This window comes from Mustela putorius, unplaced genomic scaffold (assembly GCF_011764305.1).
Source record: "Mustela putorius furo isolate JIRA1106 unplaced genomic scaffold, ASM1176430v1.1 tig00003836_pilon_pilon_pilon, whole genome shotgun sequence".
NCBI lineage: Eukaryota > Metazoa > Chordata > Mammalia > Carnivora > Mustelidae > Mustela > Mustela putorius.
In genome coordinates, this window is record NW_025421989.1 from 39,310,000 (window position 1) to 39,327,829 (window position 17,830).

General features: G+C 48.8%; 1 protein-coding gene across 1 annotated transcript in view; it reads right to left on the reverse strand.

The window, feature by feature from the left end:
• Positions 1 to 4,884: 4,884 nt before the first annotated feature.
• Positions 4,885 to 17,830, reverse strand: part of DIPK2B (divergent protein kinase domain 2B) — a 33,118-nt gene continuing 20,172 nt past the window's right edge. Inside the window, exons 3-5 of the mRNA XM_004754940.3 lie at positions 12,233 to 12,406; positions 9,513 to 9,801; positions 4,885 to 8,339 (exon numbers count right to left, since the gene is read on the reverse strand). Coding sequence (XP_004754997.1) covers positions 7,996 to 8,339; positions 9,513 to 9,801; positions 12,233 to 12,406 — 807 coding nt within the window. The 3' untranslated portion in view covers positions 4,885 to 7,995. The remainder of the gene's footprint in view (positions 8,340 to 9,512; positions 9,802 to 12,232; positions 12,407 to 17,830) is intronic.

Sequence of the window (17,830 nt, forward strand, 5' to 3'; positions counted from 1 at the left end):
TCTTGATGAATTTTGCCAAATTTTAATTTTCAACAGGATTATATTTTCACCCAATTTCCGTGACTTGCCTCTTTTCCTGAAATGTTCCCCACCTCGGGTAGGATCGTTACAAAAATAAAATACAAAAATATGTGTTATTTTAGCCAGGGAACTAGAACTCCCTTTTGGCACGTATTCCCCCCTTGAGAATGATTTTTCAGACAGAAGTTCCAGGTAGGGTTATGAGGCTGAAAGGTGGATTCAGATAAATAGGGGGGAGTGCAAGGTTGCGAAGGGGGACTTTAACTTGTGCTGTATGCTATCTCTACACGAGGCACCAAGGAAGCAGAAGTGAGTATGTGAGCCCCGGGTCTCTACTGCTTTTCATTGTGGTCAGGGTGTCCCTGGTTCAAGCATGGGCACATTCACTTGGATGAATTGATCGAGAAGCAGAGAAAGAACAGTAGCAACGAAAAGGCTTCTAGTCCGTGAGAGTCATCCCGGAGTAAATCCCAAATTAAACCCCAAATGGGAGACCTGAGTCTTCCTTTTTTTTTTTTTTTTTTTAAAGATTTTATTTATTTATTTTGAAGAGAAAGAGAGAAAGAGAGAGAGCACAGAGGAAGAATGAGAGGGAAAAGCCGACTCTCCGCTGAGCAGAGAGCCCGATGAGGGGCTTGCTCCCAGGACCCTGGGATCACGACCTGAGCTGAAGGAAGACACTTAACCAGCTTGAGCCACCCAGGCACCCTGTGAGTTGTCCTTTTAATCCAACTCAGTTTCCATATGTTTTTGTCATAGGCAGGACCATCTTATCACACAGGTAATGCTTTCATACTTTGGGTGATGTCTTTTGCTGTATACAACACAGCTCCAATGTGCAAGCCAGCTTCCTCACCTGGTGCCCTGCCAATTTCTGCCCCACTCACTGAAGTTTTTGGTTTTTGGGTTTTTTTTTTTTTTACTTTTTTGTTTGGGATAATTTTAGACTGACCCAAACGCTCCACACCAGTATACAGAATTCCCATCCAATTTCCCGTAACACGAACCTCTTACCAACAATAGGACAATTATTAAAACTAAGAGATTAACATTGACAAGATCTGAAGTACTAATCGAATAAACCTTAAATGGGATTTCACCACTCATCCCTCTGAGAAAGAGACAAGGACCACACACTAGCTGGGAACTGGTGGGTCATGGCCAGGCCTTCCCTTTGGTTGTGCTCAGAGCTGGCCTGGTCCTTACCTCAGGGCCTCCATGCTCTCCTCGAACATAAACAATCGCTCAGATCACGAACATCAAACAAGGCCACTCTGGGACCACAATGAATCAAGACAAAACAAGACCACACCATACTCATGTCTGCACACAAACAACAGCACGAACATTATGGAACCAAAAATAACTGAATGTCCCCCTGTACTGGCTAGTATGAGCGACTGCTGCCTTACTAACTATGGTGTTCGCTTGCTTCATTCCACGCCCCCGGCCCGCCCTTGGAGATAAGATTCATGGAGGTGTACAGTCATGGCTTTACCCCCACTTGTTGACAGCATGCAATCAACACCCAAGCCCCAATTCCTTGAGCACTCCCCAAACTCACCTAATGAACTCTAATCCTCTACCAAGTCCTTTCTGCTCCCCTCTCACTGAGACACCTTATGGTGCTTTGTGGTGTGCATTTCTCCCCTTGCCATGAGGAATAAACCCAACCTGTTCCATTGGGGGGTGTGTTCCTGGTAAGTTTTGCCCGGTGGGTATTGACTGACACCACTGATGTCCCTTTTCTGGGCCAGGATCCCATCGAGGATGCCACACTGCATGTAATTCTCACGTCCCCAGTCTGTGGTAATTCTCCAGTCCTTCCTTGCCTTTCATGGCCCATTGTAGGATGTCCCTGGATTTGTTGGGTGTTACCTCACGGTTCAACTGAAGTTTTGCATTTTGGGCAAGAATATTACAGAAGTGATATGCTGTGCCCTTCTCAGGGCATCATCTCGGGTGGGGAGGGCACAATGATGCACATCACTGCTAAGGTGGACTCTGATCACTTGGCTAAGGTCGTGTCTGCCAGGTTTCCTCACCACTAGTTTTACCTTCATTCTTAATGAGTATATTATGACAAGACCACTTTGAGTTGGTGCAAATGTCCTGTGGCTTCCGTTTTCATCTGGTTCTAGGCCCCCACTGAGGATTCTTGCCTGCAGTAATTAGTGTGGTGTTTGCCAAGTGGTGACTTCCCACTCCCATCATTTCTTCTACATTTATGAATTGGAATTCTACCATAACAAAGAGTTCTTGCTTCCCCTACTTATTTACTTATTTGAGTATTTATATCAGTATGGTCTCATAAGAATTGATTTTATTTGTGCATTAGAATCTATGACTATCACTATTTATTCTGTAGTTCAGATTGTCTCAGATTTGGCTACAGAGAGTCTCTTCAAGTTGGCTTCTGTGCCCACAATTTTTTGGGCTTTTCTTTTCTTTCTGGTCGCATAAGCTTATTCCAGAGTCATCTTCTGCTTTCTTAGTTTTGGAATCAGCCATTTCTCTGAAGAGTTTTGGTCTCTTTTTTACCGGAGAAACCAAGATCTGAACACCAGGTAGTGGGGGGGTGTCGCTGTTTATAGGCCTTTTCAGAGACAGAGCTGGGAAATATATTTCTAACACTCACATCTTTATTTCTGTGTCTATCCATTTGTGTATCCAAAGCAAAAATCCCATTTTTAGTAATACCTCCAATTTATTGTTTAGTAATTTAGTAATACCTCCAATTATTACAATATTTAGTAATACCTCCAATTCCAATCCAACCTTAGAGGGTTCAAATTTGCCTTCCCTCTTTCCTTGTTCCCTTCTCCAATGCTAAGAAGTCTGTATCTCATTATCCACAATATATTTACTTACTTACTCAACACTTAAAATAATTTTGAAACAGCTAAACCGCATCCCCATGGGACAAATATTTACTAACTAGAGCACATTTTTTTTTTTGTGCATGGTTCTTTGTCTCCTCTCTTGTTCTAATTTGAAGTGAAATTCACACAGCACAAAACTAACGATTTTCAGTCATATGTGTGGTTCTTTTGCCTTTAGCCTTATACTGTTGTAGTCAAATGCTTACTTTTCAAGTTGCTTAGGCTAGTTCTTTGGTGTGGTTATCCTAGTCATGTGTAACACAGTTAGGTCTGCTCGTTATCATCTGTCTTGCTTCTTAGTGCAACCCACATCCTGGGGGAATCTTAATTATTTATTTGTGGGTTGTGTGAGGCATTCCCATGGCTCTAAGAGTCAGACTTATAAAAAAAAAAAAAACATGTACTCAGAGAAGGTTCACTCCCTCTTCATCCCCCCTCCATTCCCATTCCTCCCTTCTTTCAATCCCATTCCCACCACCCCCTGTAGGTAACCAATCCCATTAGGTTCTGGTTTATTCTCTCTTTCTCTGGTGAGCAGATACATAAATATTTGCTTATACTCTTTCTTATTCTTTTTTTTTAATAGATTTTATTTATTTGACAGAGATCACAAGTAGGCAGAGAGGCAGGCAGAGAGAGAGGGGAGAAGCAGGCTCCTCGCTGAGCAGAGAGCCCAATGTGGGGCTCGATCCCAGGACCCTGAGATCATGATCTGAGCTAAAGGCAGGGGCTTAACCCACTGAGCCACCCAGGTGCCCCATACTCTTTCTTTCTTACCCGAAAGGTTGCATCCTCTAAATACTCTTGGTGCTTTGCTTTTACGTTGTTCTCGTTTAGCGGGCTATCTTGCAGATCATTCATACCAGTTCATAGAGATTGTCCGTATTTGTCTGCAAAACAGCATGGCACTCCACTGTGTGGAGGTGTCATGGATTTAGCCAACCATTCTCCCATGCACAGACACTTAGGTCGTTTCCAGTATTTTTTGATTACAAGCAACACTGCAGCAAGTAATTTGATGTACTGACTTTTCCAAGAGGGGCCAGTTTAGGACCTGACACCCTAGTGGGAACGGGGGTGCTTCCTCTCCTTGTCTGTTCCTACGAAGAGCTACATGGGGCGAGCCACTTGAACTGGTTGCCCAGCTCCTCTCTGCTGGTCTGTGCCTCTCAGTCGCCCTTTGGAGGGTATTTATGTCTGCAAATTCATGGCCACCTACCTGCCTGGGCGGTGACGCTCCCACATGACTTGCAACTGGAACTTGCCAAGTGGCATCCTAAAGAGCTGCAGACAGACCACAAGTATACCTGTGTGCACACAAGCCCAGCTGTGCTGGCCTATGTGGCCAATATGCCTGAAGTGGGCAGAAAAGCCACATCTCTGCGCACAGGCGATGAGACAACAGCTTTCGATGAGCCTTCTCACTGGCTTCTGCTATTCTCTTCAGTACTGAGCATGGATGGACTTCCCAAGGCCCCCTACATTACCCTCTGAGCCCGGGGGAGGGCTGGGCTGGGGAAGTGAGTACAGTGGCTGCCCAGCTGTCATTCACGATCAGGCGGGAGGGGTTAACAATGACCCCACACTGCCCACCAGCCTGCGGCATTCTGGTTTCCTTACGGTTCCTCTGGGCTGGAGCAGAGCCCTGGGGCCAGGATTAGGGGCCTGCCAGAGCCTGCAACACTTTCTTTGGCTGTGTGGGGAATCCTTTGAGCTAGGAGACCCTCTATTCTTGCCCTACATTTGCCTTCAAATACAGAATGCCTATATGTGCCAGGGTCTTGAGAGACATTGTATCACTGAACTAGGACAGTAACCCTGCAAGGGCAGAGCCTTTCCTCCCCATTTTATGCAGGCTCAGAGAGGTTAAGCAAGGTGCCAAAGGTTACACAGGAACCAGCAGAATCATTACTTGAAAGCAGGTCTGTCTGATTCCAGGGCCGTATTCCCAGATGAATATAAATCCAGCAACGTATTGATTCATTTCTTTAGCAAACTGTTTCTTTTTTAACCCTAGAGGAAACATTCAGGCTCATGGAATCACTGACGGACAGAAGTCAGATACTACAGGGGAGGAGTGGAAAGCAGGAGACCAAAAAATGGTCACTTTGAGTGAACGCTTGAACAGGTTTCCTCCTGTGAAGAGTCGGACTTGACCGCCAGGCTGTGGTTCCTCCCATGAAGTCGTGGCTGCGGTGGGTGGCGTGTGTTCTCGTAGATCAGTTCCTTTGCCATGGTAGTTGTCCAGTTTTTTGTGTGTATTGCCTCTGATCTCACGCCTAGTCCCCTTGGTGGTGAGGTCAAAGGAGATACCAATGAACCTCAGGAACATTCTCCGCCAAGTGAAGAGTTCGTGTTCTCAGGCACCCAGGGCCAGGTTCATGGGCATGCAAGCTCCTCAGTCTCATGGAGCCCGCGCTCAGTTTCATGCTCTATTGTCTGGCCAATCCCAATAACAGGAGGCCCCACAAATTAGGGAGCTGGTCCTGCAGGCGGAAGAGGCAGTAGCTAGCAGAACTCTGGAGGAAGCTGCTTCGTGCCGCCTGTGCCCAGCAGCACGTCTCAGTCTGTTTGAACAGCTGTAACTAAATACCACAGACCTGGGGGCTGTCAAGCAACAGACACTTCTTTCGCATGGTTCTGGGGGACTGAGAAGTCTGACATGAAGGGACCAGCAGGTTTGGTGTCTGGAGAGATGGCCATAGATGGCCATCTCGTCCCTGCATGTTCATGTGGCAGGAGGGGCAAGGGGACTCTCTAGGGTCTCTTTTAGAAGGGCGCTAATCCAGTCCATGAAGGCTCCACCCTCAGGAGCTCCTGCTCCAAGTCTTGCGGTGGAGAACACAAAGGGTGCTCACTACTGCCCTCTGGAGGCTGCTCTCAGCAGGGTGGGAGCGTAAGGCGCATTGGGAATATCCTTTGCAGGAGATTCAAATGGGCCTCATTTGAATGGGCCTCTCATCAATGAGACCCATGCCTCAGGGGGACAGAGAGGGGATTCAGAAAGAGCTCCCTGGGGGCTGGGCTGTCAGGAAAAGCTCTGGGTCAAGGTAAGACTCAGACAGGGTCTAAGATGACACGTGGCACTTAGTAAGTGCTGAAATGGAACCATCTGAGTCTCAGCCCGGGAACAGATGGCATAGCACACTCCCTCATGGTCGGGCCGGGCCGGGACTTTGAACCCATCCCTATAGACTAGCCTTGGTGAATAGTACAAGTTGCATTCTCTCCAAGCAGAAAATAAGACGGGCGTTCGGGGTGTGTCTCAGTTTCCTGTGGCTGCCTTAACATATTACAACAAAATGGGTGGCATCAACCAACAGAAAACTTTCCTCTTGTGCTTCTGGATGCCAGAAGTCACAAACCAGATTCACTGGGCGGAAAGACAGGTGTTAGGAAAGGTGGTCAGTCCTCGCCCCTCCAAACTGAGCCAGAAGGCAACTATCTCAGACTGTCAGGCAGCCCAGGCCTGCCCTTTCAGAAGCTTGGCCTGCCATCCTTGCTATCGTAGTTGCCCTGGGAGTTAGTGCCTGGAGCCGTCAACAAACCCCCCAAGACAAGCAACCTAGTGGATAATGAGTTAGGACTTTTCTTGGCCCATGTTTAAACGTGAATGAAGGGACCCAAACTGGGTAGGACAGGGTATCAGCAGGGTATGAATGAAGACAAAGAGGAAGGCAAGAGGAGCAAGGACTATCTCAGCAGGTTGCTCTTCCTCCGGGGCCTCAGTTTCCCCATCTGTAGTATGAGAGCTATTAAATCCGGCATTCTGACCTAAAGGTGCCAATTCAGAGGGGAAGAGAGGAGGCTGACAGGGAGACTGGAAAAAGGTCCAGAGAGCCCCCACTAGGGCTTAACGGGCCAGGGCAAGAATCCACATGGAGGCCCACATACCATGTAACTAAATATTTCAAAGGTATAAAGGAAACTAACAAACTGTTGAATAAAATACGTTCTGTTGGCTGGCCTTGAAAAAATGTTGTTGCCATGACTCGTAAGGCCAAGTTTGAGTGAAAATTCTCAGACTCCTTCAACTGCTACACTGGAGGCCGTGGTGAGGACAGAGCTGGCCTGGGGCCCCAGCTGTGGCTGCTGTGTCCTGCTCAGGCCTCGTGCTCCAGGGAGCAGAGCAGGTTGCGGGCCCTATGGTGCACTCTGAACTCTGTCTTTGCGGTGAGGCCAAGGCCACGCTTCCGATGGGCTGTTCCCTGCCAGCAACGGAGTGCAGCAGGGCCTTCAGATAGCACCAATGCCAGTCATAGAAGGCCCCCTCTGACCTTCTCTCCCTCACTTGGGCTCAGATCGGCAATACCTCCTTCTTCCCTTCTGTGCGGTGATCCTGTAGGATCCTTGACTGTCTTGCCATTGTCTTGACACCTGCTTCTCAGAGGCCCCGGAAGAACACATTGGCCCATAGCCCACAGCTCATCTCTCCTCACCCGGGGCTCCTTCCCACATCACGAGGTGCCTCACAGGAGCACACAGGGCCCTAGGCACCCAGAATGTGGCCCTGTCCATGTGTTTCCTCAGCCTGCAGTCCCCACACCCTGTGGCAGTGTGGCAAGTGTGGCAGAAGCTAGTGCGAAGGCACGGGGAGCAGGGAGGGGGCACTTCTTGTTTAAGTCTGACACGGTCCTGGCCAGGGGCCTCACCTTCCCCCTGCCTTCCCTCTATGTCAACCTCTACCTCCACGGCTCTGTCCTATGTGTCATGCCTGCACGCGCTTCTGGAACACTCTTTGTAACCTCTTATACATGTCCCTGGCCCTTCACATCCCTGTCTTCTTTCACTAATTCGAGAGTCTGCCGGAGAACAGAGGACACCAGGGCTCAGCAAGGTCCGGTGAGAGTCTGCGGTCGTGGTCCGGTTTTCTGCTGCCCAGCTCCAGGCTTCTCTGTGACGCTGTAGCCAAGAGGGGCAACAGCGCCCTGCAGCACGACTCCCCTCTGGTTGTCAGAGTGTTCCTCTCTCCCTGGAAAATGAAGCCCATCTCTCCAAATGTCCCAGGATGCAGCTGCTTCTTTCAACCTACCCTCCTGGGCAAGGGAGAGCCAGGAATGTTGTCCCCCAAGGCCGGCAAGGCTCCAGCCCCTCAGAACTTATCGTTATATTTGCAGTCTGGGTAACGGTAGGCAAATCTGGGGTCACAGGTTCTCAGGGGCCTCAAGATGTCCTTCAGCCGGCTGGCGGCCCCAAGGACTTCAGGGTCCGGGAGGGAGTCCTCCCCACACTGGCTGAGTGCGGTGTCTATCTCCTCTTGCACTGGGGAGGAGAACTTCCCCTGGAGGAGCGGAGGTAGTAGCTGCCGACACACAAGCACCAGGCTCTGCTTCTCTGGGATGGTGTAGCAGGAGGGCAGCTTAACCTGGCAGCCGGAAAGCAGGCAGCTAAAGATGTCTCTACTTTCTCCTACCGCCCCAGTGGCTGCCGGGCTGCCTAGAAGAGAGAGATGCACGATATTACACACTGTACGACCTGCGCCTCTTGCAGGGGAAAGGAGGGGTGGCACCACTGATTAGAATTGCTAGATGAATGTTTAGGGTCCTAGCATTTCCTGTCACCAGGAGAGTTAGAGCTTGGGGACACAGTGGTCCCTGCTGAGGACAACACGGGAGGGACTCTGTGCTGTGGCAGGAAGAGGCCGGGGCATGGAAAATGTGCTGATCCCTGCCGAGGCTGGGCTTCTAAATGTAGGGCTCAAACCCACACTGTGATCCTCCCATTATTATTAGGGAACGGGTGAATGCAAGAAATCGCTAGGACCCATCTCATCTGCCCTTGTGGAAGACAGAGTTGGGAGAAACAGCAGGTGATGTAGAATAAGGATTCAAAAGGGGCCGGGGGCCTGCCCAGCGCAGTGGTTTCTGTTGACCAGTATTCTGCCATCAGCCTCGTTTCTTCCGACTCGATTCTTTTTAATAAAGGTGACTCAGGAAATGAGTCAGTGTGGTTTCACAGGTCAGTCTTCGGAGGCCTTCTCTTATCAGCAAAATCGGAGATCAGACAAGAAAATCCTCTGTTCTGTGACTGGGCTAAGAAAATGTGGTCACTGCTAGAGACTGGGATGTTCAAAGAGTTCGACAATCCTGGCTGAGCCCCTGAGGGTGGGGAGAAACCCAGTTCCCTCACAACCCACATTCGAAGCCATGCCTTTCAGTCTGGAAAGTCTGGAAAAAGTGAAGGTCCACACTAGGGCATCAGCCAGATAGGTACGTGTGAGGTAAAGTCTGGAAACATCTGAGAGAGGCTCTGAGGAGGTAGACCCAGAGATGGTGCGTGTGTGTGGGGGGGGGGGGGCAGGGCAGGTGCCCCGCGCCACACTGACCCGCATTGGACACCAGCAGCGCCCTGAGGGTTTAGGCGGGGCCAGGGCGGTCATGCAGAAGACCACCAAAAGTCAAGTCCAGTTTCCCTTTGGAGATGGAGCTGGAGCCCAGACTCAAAAGGGGAAGAGGGACATTTTACGAATTGGGGCTTCTCTCACAGTGACACACGGAGACCAGAAAGGCCCTGGGGTGCGACGATCCCCCTCCCCCCATCACCTCTCCCTGGCTCCTGTCACCCTGATTTCCCCTCTGCCAGCGGCTCAGCTAGGCCCACGCTGGATACCTTCCTGCTTGTCGATGACGCCCAAGGCGCTGGCATCCCGGATGAACAGATGCCCGTTGTTAAAGATGCCAAACGTGCCCGCGTCGACGTGGGTGAAGTACAAGAAGTAGTTCAGGTCGTTGCTCCTCAGGGACTCCAGGACGGCGAGGAGCTGGAAGGCCAGGTCGGCCGCCTGTTCCGGGGCGGCGCCGTAGAAGTCGCGCAGCGGGCTGGTGCTGGTGCTGACCGCGAATCGGCCGCAGGAGCCCAAGTACTTGGGAAGCGGCCAGCCCTCAGCGCCCGGGAAGATCTGCAGAGCAGGACGGGGGAGGTGTTCGGGAATGAGAGAGAACATCGCCGAGAAGCCGCTCCTCCCCTGCCTCTCACCGCACCCCTTCTGTCTCCAAACGCCTCTGCCGCGTGTCCCTCAGCCTATTTTTTACCTCTTGGACCACGGACCCCGTGCCCCTTTCTTTCCATCGTGGGTGGATGAAGGCATTCGGAAAAGGCAGCCCTTATTTCCAGGCAGCGGATGCATTTCAACAGGTTCCCCAAACGAGGGGCGATTTCTCATGAGCTTCCGGATTCAGGGGACTATGCTTATTTCAAGAGTTGAAGACTTGAAAAAAATATGACTCGTATTTGGGATTTCACAGACAGCCCCGCCTAGGAAGAGGCCATGGGGTGAAACAAGAGGGTCAAGTTCAGGCCGATGTAAAGGAAAATGTTTTTTAAAAATAATAGTGCGGGCACAGATTCTGGGAAAGAGCAAAAATCATGACAGCGGCCCTTGGTGGGCTCAAGTTTGGGGAACTACGGCTCTGGCTCTGGATGAATCTGCCTAGCTAGGGCGACTACCTGCTCAGAGATGCTGCACCTGCCCCCCCCCCCGCCCCCTTTTCCTTATTTAAAAAAAAAAAAAAAGACGTTATCCCCCTCTCCGACAATTTTCTGTGGTCTTCTGCCCATTTTAACCCAGCCGCCTGTTGTGAAGAACCTTTTCTTCCTTCCCCTGCCCACCCGGGACCACTGCCACCCGAGGGCCATGGAGGGAAGTCCTGAGCCCCACAGGCAGGTCTAATTGTGCAGCCTCAGGACAGATCCAGGCTCTTTCTGGGTGGGGCTCAGGGTGGTGGAGGTTCCAGCCCAGGCCTCTCAGCAGTCTGCTGCCATCACCCATCTCAGGATGCTGGGAAAAGAAGACAACCAGCAATTCCTTCTCCTTCTCTAGGATTTAAGATGTCAGTATTACTAGGCAGCTTTTAGCATACGGACCTTGCAGTCAGACAGCTCTGTCTGGGTTTGGTCCCATTGCTGACATTAGCTAAGTGACTGTGGTCAAGTCACCTCACATCTCTAAGCCTCACCTACCTCATCTGGAAAAGGGGATAATAATAATATTTTGGTGGGATTGTGGAATTGTTATGTAAAACATTCAACACAAAACACGGTACACAGCAGGTGCTCAATAAGTGAACGCACCTCACTGAGTATATATCAATCTATATTAATTACTCACATATTAATAAATGTGCACAAACCAGCAAGTTTTATATTAATATATTAATAATTGTATATCTCATATTATGATTATTAATATATTAGATAGTTTATATACAGTTTGTATAATTATATATTATGACAAACTAATGTATTATAGTTATATTATTATGTATAATTATTATATATTATATATTATATAATCTATGTTATATATCATAATATTACATATAATTATTATATAATTACAATATATTGATATAGTATATTCATCATATAGATTATATTATAATCTATGTGATTATTATATAATATATATGATATATATGATACACGATATGATTGCTATATATAATTATATGTATTATATCATATTATATATTACATATTTTGTTATATATAATAATTATATATTAGTTACATATTGTATAATTATATATAACAAATAATATATAATAAACATTATATAATTGTGTATAATAAATAATGAATAATTATAGATAATAGATATATACCAATTAATTAATAATATAGACCAAATATATAATATAATAATATATCAATGATCATTGACTATATATATTAATAATTACATACAATTATATTTAAAATTAAATGATGGAATTAATAATTATGTAATTAATTCTGAAAATAAACATTAAGTGTCTTTGTTGTGGTGTTTTCCTCCTCGACTTGCAGCTTCTCTTTTCTTTCGCCGCCCTCTCCTTTCTCTCTTCCCTCTCTTATTCCTCTTCCTTCTTCTGCCCCTCCTCTCCTCTCCCTCCTCCTCCTCCCTCTTCTCCGTAGCCCTCCTCCTTTTTCCACTCTTTCCTCCCGCTGCCTAGTTTCCTTTGTGTCCACAGCGTGAGTGTCCTGACCCTTGGGATGTGGGGCAAATGGGTGTGAGTGGGCTCCACACGCTCTGCAGACGCTTGCTGACTCGCTAAGTGTCTTGTCGCCAGTGCTGGACTGGAAGCTACAAGGAGACAGCGGCCACCATGATTGTCTCGTTAACCGTGGGATCCCCAGGTCCTAGTGCACCTTCATTTATTTGACCATTCCCCTACTGATGGACAGCTACAATACTTCTGTTTTTCTTTCCTCCCCAGGTATGGCTGCAGGGCCTATCTCCAGGTGGTGGCCCCAAGGCTTTAGGTAAAAGGGAAGAGAGCTCAACCCGGGGGACTGGTCCCCTCAGAGCCAGACATGAAGCCCCTCCCTGGGCGGGGGTCACTGCCTACCTGCAGGAGGATGGGATGAGCATTGACAGCGAGGGTATAGAGCAGACGCAGCTTGTCGCGGTCAGTGAAGTGGTCCATGAAGATGCTGCCAGCGTCGGCCACCTCCGCGTAGCGCCGGACCACGCGGTCCAGGAGTCGCTGCGACGGGCAGCGCAGGAAGGGGCTGGGCAGGCCCTGCAGGGGGTAGGTGGGAGAGACCCCAGGAGGGGGGAAAGGGTGCTGAGCTCTTGCTGGAGGCGGGGAGACATCAGAGTTGGGGGACAAGATGGGCCTTGTCAGGGAGAGACTCCTGATAAGGGGTCAAGAAGGGGGCATCTGAGCGCTACTGGAGGGCGGAGTGTAAGGGGCTGTGCAGGCGGGGCTGGGGGGCCTGGGGAGAGACCCCCAGGGTCAAGGAGAATGGAACGAGAGCCATCGTAGGGGCAGGGTAGGGGGGGGCACCCGACAGGTGGCGCACTTCAGCAAGCACACAACACGTTGGAGCACCTGCTTTTCCACCCCACCGCACCCCCACTCTGCCTCTCCACAGAAAGCCAGTATCAGGCTGAATTAATTAGATCGGCCCTCTACCAGTGACCTTTAGGTCCCTTTCACCATTTCATGCCACCACTGTTGTGATGCTAGGCACCGGACCATCTTTCTGTGTTTTGTTCTTTTCTTTCTCTTTCTTTCTTTCTTTCTTTCTTTCTTTCTTTCTTTCTGTGGTGTTAGAGGTCATACTTGCCTCATTCCAGATCTTCTTCTTCTTCTTTTTTTTTTTTTTTATAAATTTTATTTTATCCACTTGAGAGAGAGAGAGCGAGGGTAAGCATGAATGGGGGGAAGGGCAGAGGGAGAAGCAGGCTCTCTATTAGACCTGGGACCTGATCCCAGGACCCCGGGATCATGACATGAGAGGAAGGCAGTCCCTCAACCGACTGAACCACCCAGGTTCCTCCGCTTTGTTCTTCTTGGGATAAAATTGGGAGGCACAGACTTCTGTTTATTTTCCACGACCTTCCACCCCGCACCTGTACCTTTCTCTCCACACAGAACAAACACAATGAACCCAACCTACTTTAATAAAAGAAAAGAGACATACTTAAAAATAAGCCCCCCGGCCCAGTTTGCCAGAAATCAGCACCAATGCCACACCAACCAGCTGGCTGTCTGACCTTGGACAAGTTCCTTACAAGTCTCTCTGTATTCTGGGTTACAGTTTAAGAGGAGGGTGCCAGTAACAGCATACTAAGAGATCGCGAGGATCAAAAACAGCTGACAGGTGTAAAATGCTAGAACAGTGCCTGGCCAGCAGTAAGCACTTAATAAATGCTATCTGCTCTTATTAAAACAAGTTTAATCTTGGGGCACCTGGGTGGTTCAGTTGGTTAAGGATCTGCCTTTGGCTCAGGTCATGATCTCCGGGTCCTGGGATCGATCCCCTGTTCATTGGGGAGCCTGCTCCCTCTGCCCCTCCCCTTGCTTGTGCTCTCTCTCTAATAAATAAATTAATCTTTAAAAAAAGCTTAAATTGCCAAACATTATATAAAAAGCTAATGATGTATTGTATCTTGGCTAATTGAATTGAAAAAAGAGTTTAAACTCCCAGCACAGAGAATAGCAGTGATAGCCGATGATATCCGTGATAGCAAGAGTCAGGCTTTGCAGGTGAGAACAGGATTTTCAACTTCTAAGAGCCTGACTTCCAGGGTGATGAACTGAAGCCTGAAAGACCAAGGGCAGAAAGTGTGCCCCCAGGTGTCTCTAGACGGTGTTTGCAGGCTGCCTGCTTAGCGGAGGCGCTGGCCGAGTGAGCCATGGGTGTTATGTGGGCAGGGTGGGAGCCTCCAGAGCCCCAGACCTTGGGGCATGGGGCAGGGCCAGCAGCCTGAGCCCTCCCTCTCCCCAGCCAGAACTCGGGAGGGTGGAAGCACCACTGGGAGCCGGGAGAAGTCTTGAGAGTCTTGGAGGTTGGTGAGGGCATGGAGAGGCTCATGGGGTAGGATGCTCAACCATCCCTGCTTGCTTGGGACTGAGGGTTTCCTGGAATGTGGAGCTTTAGAAGCTAAAACTGGGGACCCGAGACAATTGCTCGCTCTGCCACAGGGCCCCAGCTGGACTGTGGCTGTGGACCCATACGCTTCTGCTCCCAGACAAGGATTGAAACTGGCAGAAGCCGGCGTGGATGCTTGTTGAACTGGCATCATTGCGGGTACCCAGTGAGCCCCTGGGGCTCCCCAGGGAGGGAGGGGGCTAGTCCAAATTCTGAAGTGACTGGGCATGATGAAATGTGCCCGGGGTTGCCGATGAGAGCCCAGGAGTTGTGCTCAGGGAGAGAACATTAGAGAACATTCCATGTTTGCACCTCCAAGTCTAGGAGTGTCCAGTTCATGTGCGCTCCAGCCCTCGGCCCGTGTATAAACAGGAGGAGAGGGGATGAACCCATCACGTGCCAGGCAGTGGGCTGCCTATTTCCCTGCCATTGCTCATTGAATCCTCCCAGGCATCCATAAGGCACGTGCCCTTATGGGCCTCTTTTTGCAACCGAGGAATTGGAAGTCGGCAGAGTGTAGGTAAGGGTCAGATTCAGGGTTCAAACCTGGTATGGGCCGCATGTTTGTTCCCCTGCCCCTGCACCAACCCTCACTCTGCTCCCCCAATTCATATATGGAGACGCCAATGCAATGGTATCGGGAGGTGGGGCCTTTGGGAAGTAACTAGGCCACGAGGACAGAGCCCTCAGGATGGGATTAGTGACTTTCTAAGAAGAGTGGTGAGAGCACCACGTGAGGATACAATGAGAAGGCAGCTGTCTGCAAACCGGGAAAAGACATTTCCTAAGAGCCAGTTAGCTGGCACCTGGATCTTGAACTTCCCAGTCTCCAGAAGTGTGAAAAATAGTCTTCTGTTCTTTAACCCACCTAGTCTATGGTATTCTGTTACAGTAACCTGTGCTAAGACAAGACCCTGTCCATTAGACTCCAACGTCCATGCAGTTTCCCCCATAATGGTTCCTGCCCCACCTCTGGCCCCCTAAGATACCCAAGTAGAGAGCATAGAAGGTGATTTGAAGCTAGGAGAATATATCTTTGCTTCTTCTTCTTTTTTTAGGATTTTATTTATTTATCGGACAGAGAGGACAAGCAGGGGGAGCAGTAGAGGGAGAGGGAGAATCAGATTCCCCACTGAGCAAGGAGCCCGAGGTGGGGCTCGATCCCAGGACCCTGGGATCATGACCTGAGCCGAAGGCAGATGCTTAACCAACTGAGCCACCCGGGTGCCCCTAGATGCCTCCATTTTTATACTTCTTATGATGTTGGGTCAGGGGTGGGTGAAGATACTAGGATTGCCCCTTTCGTTATTTTAGCAAGGAAGTAGTGCCAGAAGTCACCCTGCTGACTTGTCCATTTTCACATGGTGGAAAGACTAAAGAAGTTGCTCAGGTTCCATAATCCTCCTTGTCCCGCTATCTCTTTGAGAACTGAGCACAGAGCCGATTTACAAGCCTCACAGAATATGCATGCGGAAGGCTTGGCAAGGCGAGAGGTGAGTGCTTCGCATTCAGTAAATGGTACAAATCATCGTAGCCATCATCGCCATCAGTATCAGCGTCATCACTGTCACGTTAGAGATGCACCTTCTAACCAGCCATGGTCCTCTCTATGCCCTATGTCCTTGTCTAGCCGAAGCCTCTCCTTCCATGGCCACATGCTTCGGCAAACAGGGCAAGGCCATCTTTGATGGGATTGGGAGTGCCTGGTGGGAATAGGGTATCAGTGAAGAGCTAAGCCAATTTTCCTGACTTTTACTTTGGACTTTAGATTTGGGATCCATCTGAGAAAGAGGGAATGGAGGCAGAGCTGTGGCAAGAAGCAGGGGTGCCATGACCCGGGGTGATTGGGGTGAGGCCACCCAGGAGCTTCCAGGCCCAGTTTTAGGCCAGGGATGGCCTTACCCCCAAACTCCTTTTCCAAAGAGTGTGTTAGCTGGGGCATGGGAGAAGGGCAACAGGTTTGGATTGGAAACTTGGCCCGACTGAGACTCAGGCACGACTGAGACGATGGTGCATTTTCTACCTCACAGGAAAGGCAAGAGGGCTCAGGAAGACAGCGCGTGCCTTAGAATCATCCTAGCCTCAAACTCATTTCCCATATTAATCACACCACTTGGGTCTGGATGACTCTAGGCTGTTTCCCAAAAGCAAATATTACACGGAAGGCCAAGATTTACCACGACTGAACAAATTTGAACGCTTGTTGTGATGGAAATAAAAGTGTAGAAGAAAGAACACTAACTGCTCTCAGGAAGAAAATCTAAGGAAAGAAGAATGGCTTTCCTTTTGAAAGACTGGAAGTCAGCAGTCTGAGGTCATGAAGATGGCTGACGCACAGCTGGACTCGGGACTCTGACCTCTCTTGCCAAGGACATAGGCAACTAACAAATGGAGAGTTCATGCTGAAATGGGTTTTAGTTTTCCCTTCTCAGAATCTGTTCTTCTAAGGCTTTATAGAATGTAAAAATAAGGCAAACAGATATTATTTCATGTTCACAAATTATGAGAAACATGCTAAAGACAGCAAATGTGCTAACTCAAGTTACTTTACCTCCCTATTAATTATATTTATTTATTTATTCTTCATTCCACTGAAAAAATTTATTTCTCCATCTGAGAGGGAGAGAGAGAGAGAGACCATACAAGCAGGCAGAATAGCAAGCAGAGGGAGACAGAGAAGCAGGCTCCCCACTGAGCAGGGAGTCCCACACAGGGCTCAATCCCAGGACTCTGGGATCGTGAACTGAGCCAAAGGCAGATGCTTAATGACTGAGCCACCCAGACACCCCCCCCCCCCACTTTTTTTTTAAGATTTTATTTATTCATGGGAGAGAGAGAGGAGAGAGAGAGAGAGAGAGAGAGAGAGAAATTGAGCACGAGCAGGCGGAAAGGGTGAAGGGAGAGAGAAAAGCAGGCTCCCCGCTGAGCAGGGAGCCTGATGGGGGACTCAGTCCCAAGACTCTTAGATCATGATCTGAGCTGAAGGCAGATGCTTCACCGACTCAGCCACCTAGGTGCCCCCATTTATTTCCCCTTTTAACCTTTTCCAGGGTCACCACCATCTTCTCCAACAACGGATTAGGCTACAGACAGTGCCCACACCATCTTTAACAAATGGGAGGAAAGAGGCTTCCAAACTCGGCCATCCTGTGCACGTTCATTGTCAGACATTCAAACAATATGGAATTGTACAGTGTGAAAGTGAATAAAGAGCTCCTGTTATTGCCCCCAGAGGCTATCATCGTTGTGTGTTGAGATGTATGAATACACCCATATAGTGATACCAGGAAAAAAAAAAAGATCACATGTCAGCTTTTCTAGTGATGAGTCTTCCCTGACCAGCTCAATTTGGATTCTGAGGGAAATCTTGAACAAATGAATTTTTACTCTTAGTGAATTTACTGTTATCAAGCTCTCCTACTACCCAGGGGGAAAAAGAGAAAATTCAAGTGCTAATAAACCTCTGAGTTGACTTTCTGGTTACACACTTGAACACATTTTACATGATTTAGTTGTTAAATATGCTTTCGAAGCAGGGTTTAGGTTAATTATATATCAGAGTTAAT